Source organism: Solea senegalensis, unplaced genomic scaffold (assembly GCF_019176455.1).
Source record: "Solea senegalensis isolate Sse05_10M unplaced genomic scaffold, IFAPA_SoseM_1 scf7180000016521, whole genome shotgun sequence".
NCBI classification, from domain to species: domain Eukaryota; kingdom Metazoa; phylum Chordata; class Actinopteri; order Pleuronectiformes; family Soleidae; genus Solea; species Solea senegalensis.
In genome coordinates, this window is record NW_025321843.1 from 40108 (window position 1) to 49241 (window position 9134).

The following is a 9134-nucleotide window of genomic DNA, read 5'->3' on the forward strand; positions in this document are numbered from 1 at the left end:
GGTCCTGCAGTGTCACACGTCACCATTGGGTGGCAGTATAAGTCTGAACACAGGGCATAGGACGCAGTTGTACCAAAGAAGAAGAGGATAAACGAGAAAGACGCAAGTAGAGGAAGGAAGAACTTCAGTGAACAAGAACCGTCTTTCGGATCCTTAGTGTCATTTTCTTGGCGACTACTTCTTCTGTTCTGCTTGGTGAGCGAGGCGTGTGCTCCCCCTACTGGTGAGGTGGAAGTTCACGCATGCTCTGTCCACGCACACCCAACGCGCTCTTTGTGCGGTTCCAGAATCTGTGCTGAAATAAAGCTGGGCCAACAGATGAGGTGAAAGTGAAGGAGGCCTAATCTTCTCTAATTTAATCTAACGTAATCTAATCTAATCTAATGAAGTGTCCGTAAAGCGGCACTGATGAAACCTCGAGTGCCGCAGATTAAACGGTGGAAACAAAACGGATAATTAATGTGGGCGTGGCCTCGTCGATCAAAGCAAACAGATGCTGCAGATTAAAGAGCGAGAGAGTCACTGTCCCCACCCACAGGTCAAGAGGAGTGAACGAGGCTGCTGATTGGACGAGAGCTCGGCTCAACGAATCCTCGAAGGTCATGGCTGACGTCCTGCACCACGACTGCTAGTGTTCAGGTTAGCATTTTTAGCATTAGCATTAGACTTTCTGTCGTAGTTGGTCTTGTCTCGTCGTTTGCCTCCCGGATCTCGTATTCTCGACGTCTGTGACTTCACATTTGATGAAATACGCTCAGTTCCCCCTCTCTGCCACTAGGGGCTCTCAGTCATTCCCCTCTCAGCTTTAATTCCCTTTAATTTCTTAATTTATTGGTTTTTTTTGTCTCTGAGCAGAAGCAGCTGGTGCAGATTTACGCTCAGTGATTGTCGAGGAACTGGGTCACAGACACTGATCTGAGGATTTGATCTTCATTTAGTTCACAGCTGCAGATGTTAAAGACGTTAAAGGTCAAAGGTCACCGTAGCGGTGAAGTATCTGAAGCAGCGTTATTATTGACAACAAACACTTCCTGGATATGATTAGAGCTGCAACTAACAATTATCTTCATAATTGATTCATCTATTGATTAATAGTCATTACTTGTTATTGATCAGAAGCTGAAAAATCAAAGAAACTGGTTTTAATTATTAATAAAATCACTCAATTGATTATCAAAGTAGTAATAGATTAATAATCAATGAATCAAATAATCATGGTGGCACAAGATATCATGAACCATAAACTGTATGTGTGTATTCTCCTGAATGTCCATGAGGGGGCGACACACCAAGACCTGGGTCACCGCGTTTCCACTGAGTTTTACAAGGAAAAGTATAAAAAAGTGAGGATTGAGCCACGGTGGATCAGTGGTAGGGCCAGTCGTCCTTCAACTGGAAGGTTGTGGGTTCAATTCCCGGCTCTGCTCTTCTACATGTGTCCTTGAGCAAAAACGCTGAAGCCTGTGTTGCAGCGTGTGAATGTGCGAGTGCGTTTATTACATAGACTTTATGACCTTTGACCTTTGTCTGTGCTGGACAGACGTGATTTCACTTCTATCACCGGCCGTGAAGCGCTGAGCGAGCGTTGACACTGCGACGTGTCCGTCATCACAGCTGCTGTTTCCTGGATTAAATCTCAACACAGTGTTAACACAGATTAACATCCTGTAATCTGGCAAACACACAGTCACACACGTGTTGTTGTTGTTTTGTCCATTTTATTACAAACGTGTCACTTTTTTAATGTTCTTAACTAAATGAAGACAAGTATGAAAGAAAAGTAAAAATGACGATGAGGCGCTTTGAGTTTGACCTTTGACCCCTTCACTGTTTTCATCACACTGAGGTGCAGAACGAGGGGAAATGTTCTGTGATTGGACGATCATTAATCCTCCGATCACAGCAGGTTTACATCACAATCCTGGGTATTGGATTATTATTGGATTATTGTGAGGGACAGAAACAGCAGGAGTTAGAAATGGACAATAAAACGTCTCCATATTTCGACACGTCATGATGTCATCGTCTGCTAATGACACAGCTAACGTGACATTAGCTGGTAGCTGCTATTAGCAGATCAATAATCAGCTGATCACTGACGCTGTTGTAAACGTCCTTCACTCGTCATCTGCTGCAGATTATTAATGTCAGGGGTCAGAGTCTGATCACACCGCGAGGTCAGAGGTCGGGGGTCCTCTGCTGCGCCCTCCTCTGGTGACCTTTGGTCTGCAGGTGAGCTTTGAGGAAGGTGAGCAGGCGGAAGTGTTTCCCGCAGGCGTGGCAGCTGTGCGGCGTCTCGCCGCTGTGAACGCTGCGGTGCCTCATGAAGCTGGTGGCGAGGCTGAAGGTCTTGGCGCAGAGCGAGCAGCGGTACGGTTTCTGGCCCGTGTGCGTGTGCATGTGGTCGCGCAGCATCTCCTTCAGACGGTAACTCTTCCCGCACACGTCGCAGTGGAAGGGTTTCTCGCCCGTGTGGCTCCTCTCGTGAACCCTGAGCTGCGAGCGGTTTGCGAACTTCTTGCCGCAGACGTCGCAGGTGACGACGGCGTCGGTGGTGGGAAGCTCGTCCGAGTGTTTGCTGATGACGTGGTTCTTCAGGCAGCGGTAGCTTTTCCCACAGATGGCGCAGAGCTGCCTCTCGCCGCTGTGGATCAGCTGGTGGCTGCGCAGGTTGGTGGCCTGCGTGAAGCCCTTCCCGCAGGTGGCACACTGGTACGGCCGAACCTCCTGGTGAACCAGTTTGTGGCGCGTCAGGTGGCAGGCGTGGTAGAAGCTCCTCCCACAGACGTCGCAGACGAACGTCTTGTCAAAGTGCGTCATGCGGTGAGTCTTCAGGACGCTGACGCAGGCGTAGCCTTTCCCACAGATGTCACAGTGGCAGCTTTTCTCGCCCGTGTGCCGCGCCTTCACGTGGAGGTCGCGGTGAGCTTTGTGGTTGAACCTCTTGGGGCAGAAGTCGCAGGCGTACGGCAGGAGGCCATGCTCTCTGATCTCGTGGTCACGCAGCTTCAGGACGCCAGTGAAATGAGCGCCGCACAGCGAACACGACGGGTGACATTTACGCCGGTGGTCGTCGAGACGCTCGGCGTTTGGAAAAAGCATCTCACACTGCGAACACTTCTCTACAGACGCCGTTGTTTGGTCTGTCATGTTCTTCCGGCGTCCTTGCCCCCGCTTCCTCTTCCCTGCTGTAGACGTGGCGCCCTCCTCTGGTGAGGCACGGCCAGGCGGACCTGAAGATATCTGAGCGTACTCGTGGTCGGGGATGTTGGCATGAGGGGCGGAGCTAAGGAGACTCTTCACCTCAGCTGTTTCCTCAGACAACCTTGTTTTAGTTTCACCTGTAAACAAATAAACACTGAGATCACACGAGGTCACATGTCAGTCATGGCTCTGAACACGTTGTTTACGTCAGGTGACCTCACCGCCAGCGTGCGTGTGGCTCTGCAGCGACACCTGCAGGCACCTGGAGTCGACAGCGTCGTCGTTCTGAAAACAGTCGACAGCTGAGTTTGTTAAACATCTTCAGTTTGTTTGTGATGCTGTTAATCATTCATTCATTCATTCATTCATTCATTCACTGACCCCGTACACCAGGATGTGGGTGTGGCCTGAGGGGGTGTGGTCACCTACACCATCTTCACCTGTAACACAGAGGAAACACTTTCACAGCTGGCATGATGGAAATTTGTAAAGCACTTCCACCCCCCCCACGCACGCACACACACACACACACACACACACACACACACACACACACACACACACACACACACCTCAGAGAGAAAATCAGTGATTTTAACATCACACACACACACACACACACACACACACACACACACACACACACACACACACACACACACTGCTGCCTCCATCACTCAGTTCAAATGTGTTATTTAGTCTCTTCAGTGTTTGAAATCCTTTGTTCAGATTGACCTCAGTGTCACTGATTTTCTCCCTGGACTTTGGTGTGTGAGAGTGAGTGGCTTCAGTTTATCATCTAACAGTGAGATGAAGACTTTAGACGTGTCTCAGCAGTGTGTGTGTGTGTGTGTGTGTGTGTGTCTCAGGAGCCGCTCACCTTCACGCTCCTGTGTCGTCGTCACAGCGCCGTTGCTCAGTTCTGTGACGTCACACTGACGACGACTCACTTCAACCAGCTGCAGGATTTTCTCTACAGCTTCGACACAGAGTCTGTCCACCAGAGCGGTCAGTCTGTCCTGACATGAGGACAACAGAGGACACGTCCCACGTGATGTTTACATTACGTTTGCATGATTGACACATGAAGTTCACGTGACATTTCCATTTTTACACCGCTGTCTGACAAAAACACGATGACGTCATCTGTCAGTTTATATTAATAATCATCACTTCCATCAAACGTGTTTTAACGGGATTGTTTAACAGTGTGCACAAGTTAGTGAACAAAGTCACTGCTTAAACTCAGTAGTTTTCTCATGAGACCATAGTTTGGTTTGAGACTACGTGAGAAAAACATTTACTAACACTGAAGGTGCTTAAATTCAGTCATTTTTGGATGGGGTTTGATGTAAACATTTTACTAACAACTAACTCACTAACCGACCAACCAACCAACTAACTAACTCACGCCGAGTGGACGGAAGTGAAAAAGTTAAACGTGAGTTAAACGTGAATTAGCTGACGGCGGGCTGCAGAAGTGTTAGCCGTTAGCCGCAGTTAGCTGCTTACGTCAGTGCGAGGACTTTGTTTTCCCGCCGCGGTGAAAATTTCCGTCATCACAGTTTTGGCCAAATGACTGACGATGAACGACACGTGGTTTTTAAACGTCATTAAATCCTCCATCATGAGAATGTACTGCGCGAGCTCAACAGTGTGTTAGCCTGGTGTTAGCTTCGCAGTTAAACGTGATGCAGCTGATAGAGGAAGTGGCGTAGTTGTCTTCTCCAGCAGCGGATGCCCTTTCAGAGTAAAAGCGACATTGAAAACAGGTAAATGATATACAGCATATATATATATATATATATTTTACTTCAATCGTGTTATCATTCAACACTTTCTCAATAAGACACTTTTTAGTTATTTACATTATGTTGAAATAAATAAATGAATAATTTATAGTGAAAAATGACAAAATGACATTCGTATGTTTCCAAAAATACTTTGTTTTTATTCACCGCTCTGAACCTGCTGCTGTACATACATGTGATAAGAATAATAAGAATAATAATAACAACAATATTACTAATAATAATAATAATAATAAATAATTAAATAAATAAATAAATATTACATTTAAATGACATTAACAGAGCTTCAGTCAAACTCTATAAAACACCAACAAGAATAAAACATTAAATATTCTCTTAGAAACAAACAAAACACTGATAAAGACACAAAACATCTCTTTACATTTACATCCTCAAAATTCACGCAACGTTATCCTCTCTGGGAGCACAGCGACGTCGCTAACAGTTATGTTTAGCAAAATCAGTAGTTCTGTATTTTAGCCTCCCTGCCTTGTTGTATGGGTTGCTAGCTTGCTAACACACCATTACTCTCTCTACTTTATGGCTTGCTAACACATTAGCATGTTGGTCAACAATATACCAACCGGTATAGCAAAAGGATGTTAGAAGCATGCTAACATATTCCAATTATTGCATTTTTAGTCAGAGAATGTTTGTCATTACTGGAAATAGTAACAAATGCTAATATATTACAATAGCACAACAGGCAAAAAATACATCTAAAATAGACAGCATGCTAAACTGGGACAGGAGTTTAGCAAACTGAAGTTTATTAGCCTGAAATAAGTGTTCCATTTTCCCAAATAGCACAAACGGCTAAGCTAATCATTGAAAGAGCATGGCAGGGCTAATTAGCCATAAACAAAGACGGAGGAGCCTGATGGTGCGTTCCAGTTGTAGTCAGAAGTCGGATTTTCCAACTCGGAAAAGTTGGAGCAACCCCGACATAGGATTCCAAGATGGCCGCCACTCGTATCTTTTCGTCTCCAGTTCTGACTTCCGATAGAAATGGAACGCATCTTTAGTCACGTGGTCATGGTTGAGTTTGCACAGTAACTACTGACGTTGCAGCTGTTCCGGGATTGGCTGCTCTCCATTGAAGGTGGAGCCAATCAAATCCTTATGCCGCAGAAAAACAAACCCCAGCTCCGCCCCCTCAGCTGTGTTCATCCGACTCGCCACTGCTGTGCCGCCGCCGCTGCCTCGGTGAAGCCACGCCCCTCGCGGTCTCCTCCTGATGCTGCTGTTTAGAGGAACTGGACAGATCAATGGCAACTTCCTCCTCCATCTCCTCCTCCTCCTCCTCCTGGGCCTCACCACTGCCGCTGCCCTGTCGCACTAAAGTGTTGCTGGGGAAATCGGAGTGGGCGGAGTCAGATTCTGGAGGGCTGGAACATTTCTTGTTCATCTCTAAAGACTTTTTGTGCATTCCTGTGAAGACAAAGACACAAATTCAGTCCAGTCTGCACCAACCACACCTTACTATTCATATACTTTTATTTATATGATATAAAATCAGTCTTTAATACTGTGTGTATATGCTAAATATAGTATTGTACGTGGTAGGAGGGTCTACTGAGAGCAGTGTTTGTTGTACAGGAAGGAACGACCTGTGATAACGCTCCTTCAGATGTTTCATGTTCATTTAGGATGTTTAGGAGGATTTGGTCGTAACGAGTAACAGAGACAGTTAGAGGAAATGTAATGGACTCAAAAGTACAAGTTACTAGAAATATAATTTTCCAAGCAGAGACACGACAAACAGATTTTAGCCACTGAACAAAAGAGTTAGCTCATAAAATCTAAGTTAGATGAAGTTTACTACATCTACATCACATGTTCACGTCTCCCACACCAAACCTCATAGAGAAAATCAGTGATTTTAACATCACACACACAAGAGTTGTTGATCCACTCCTGCCTCCATCACTACGTTCAAATTTCTTATTTTTTAAATTCCACTTTTAAAATCCTTTATTCTCAGTGACACAAAGTGACCACACGAGGCAGCAGTAGACCACAAGCTCCTGTGTCCCCGTCAGCTTAAATCACTGATTTTCTCAATGAGGTTTGGTGTGGGAGAGTGATCTACTAGATTTACTGTATATTCACTCTTAAAGTTGTCAGAATGTCTGTGGTGCGTGTGTGTGTGTGTGTGTGTGTGTGGTGCGTGTGTGTGGCACTGACGTGTATGCGGCTCACCGAGCAGCCAGGGGGCGCACGATCCCATCATTCCGTTCTTGGCGGAGTTGAGGATGGACTCCGGCAGCGGGATGGAGTGTCTCACCATCGCCCCATAGAGGCCGTACTCTGCCATGACACTGCTGCGACCCCAGCACTTTTCCCGCTTCCTCCACTTTGCCCTGCGATTCTGGAACCAAACCTGACCACGACACACAGCAAACATCAGTATAAAGATAATATAATATAACATAATATGATATAATATAACATAATATAATATAATATAATATAATATAATATAATATAACTTAACTTAATATAATATAATATAAGATAATATTATATAATATAACATAACTTAATATAACATAATATAATATAAGATAATATGATATAATATAACATAACTTAACTTAACTTAACTTAATATAATATAATATAAGATAATATGATATAATATAACATAATATAATATAACATAATATAATATAATATAATATGATATAATATAACAGAATATAATATAACATAATATAATATAATATAACATAACTTAATATAATATAATATAAGATAATATGATATAAGATAATATGATATAATATAACAGAATATAATATAATATAATATAATATAACATAACACAACACAGCAAACATCAGTATAATATAAGATAAGATAAGATAATATTATATAAGATAATATGACATAATATAACATACCTTAATATAATATAATATGATATAATATAACATAACTTAATATAATATAATATGATATAATATAACATAACTTAATATAATATAATATAATATAATGTAATAATAATAAATCCAGCAAATCAAGATTTAATTTTTTTAATTAAAAAAATAAGTTAGTTAGTTAATTTTTTATAGTAAAATGATAAATAATATCTAAAATAATATCTATTTTAAATTTGTTTCAGATCCACTGTGGTTTCTATGACAACCACTGACTGACGTCACGTTTGGAACAAGAAAATAAAGGTAAGTTATTGTCATGTTTGTGTTATTATATTTATATACTGTATTATAATTATTATTCGTAATAATAATATACCAACAATAATAATAATTATTAATAACTGTTAATATGATTAATACATTTTTATGAAAGTAAAATCTGTCTAATGTTAATTTTTCAGCTTTTTATCAGCCTCGGTTTGACTCCATTGATTGTAATTTGTGATGATAACTGATTATTGATTATCGATCAGTGATTACCTGTATTCTGTCCTCGGGCAGCTCGGTCTTCATGGCGAGCATCTCCCGAGCGTAAACGTCTGGATAATGAGCTTCATGAAAAGCTTTTTCCAGCTCCTCCAACTGATGAGAGGTGAACACAGTCCTACACACACACACACACACACACACACACACACACACACACACAGAGAGAGAGAGCGATGAAAATCTCTATTTAAACAAATCTTGACTTCATTTCATTCAAAAACTTTCGCTTTTCTTTGTTCATTAACATTTTTAAATGATCTTTTTAGAATTTATTATAATTTATATTTTTATTTTTTGTTTTCAGAGTCTTTTATTGTTGTTTTTTAATAAAAAACATGAAAATATTTTCTGATTCATAAAAGTCATGTGTTTTTGAGAATAATTTTATTATTCCCCATTTGAGGTCAATCTTATTTTAATGAATAATCATCGTGTTCCATCACTCTATTATAATAATAATAATAATAATGATAAATAATAAATCTATAATAATAATAATAATAAATAACAATAACAAATAATAATAATACATCTATTATTGTTATAATAATAATAATAATAATAACAATAATAATGACAACAATTATGATTATTATCATCATTATTATTAATATTATTGTTGTTGTTGTTAATGTTATTATTATAATATATATTTCTATCTCACCTGTGTCTCCTCTTCTTT

At 41.2% G+C, this 9134-nt stretch overlaps 2 protein-coding genes across 3 annotated transcripts in view; both read right to left on the bottom strand.

Annotated features, from left to right (window-relative positions):
* Positions 1–1698: 1698 nt before the first annotated feature.
* On the bottom strand, positions 1699–4932 carry LOC122763156 (zinc finger protein-like). Its single transcript, XM_044018215.1, has 5 exons — positions 4717–4932; positions 4085–4223; positions 3586–3644; positions 3426–3489; positions 1699–3341 (listed from the first exon to the last, which is right to left on the bottom strand). Exons 1-5 carry the CDS (start codon positions 4831–4833, stop codon positions 2179–2181), a joined length of 1542 nt encoding a protein of 513 aa, XP_043874150.1. The 5' UTR covers positions 4834–4932; the 3' UTR covers positions 1699–2178.
* Positions 4933–5130: 198 nt separating this feature from the next.
* The window catches only part of vsx1 (visual system homeobox 1 homolog, chx10-like), a 5102-nt gene continuing 1098 nt past the window's right edge, over positions 5131–9134 (bottom strand). Inside the window, exons 2-5 of one of the 2 annotated variants that reach the window (XM_044018217.1) lie at positions 9117–9134; positions 8444–8567; positions 7218–7398; positions 5131–6446 (exon numbers count right to left, since the gene is read on the bottom strand). The exon at positions 9117–9134 is cut by the window's right edge and continues 58 nt beyond it. In XM_044018217.1, the coding sequence (XP_043874152.1) occupies positions 6172–6446; positions 7218–7398; positions 8444–8567; positions 9117–9134 (598 nt within the window). In that variant the 3' untranslated portion in view covers positions 5131–6171. Of the gene's footprint in view, positions 6447–7202; positions 7399–8443; positions 8568–9116 lie in introns of both variants that reach the window. The other variant, XM_044018216.1, reaches the window with a different exon arrangement.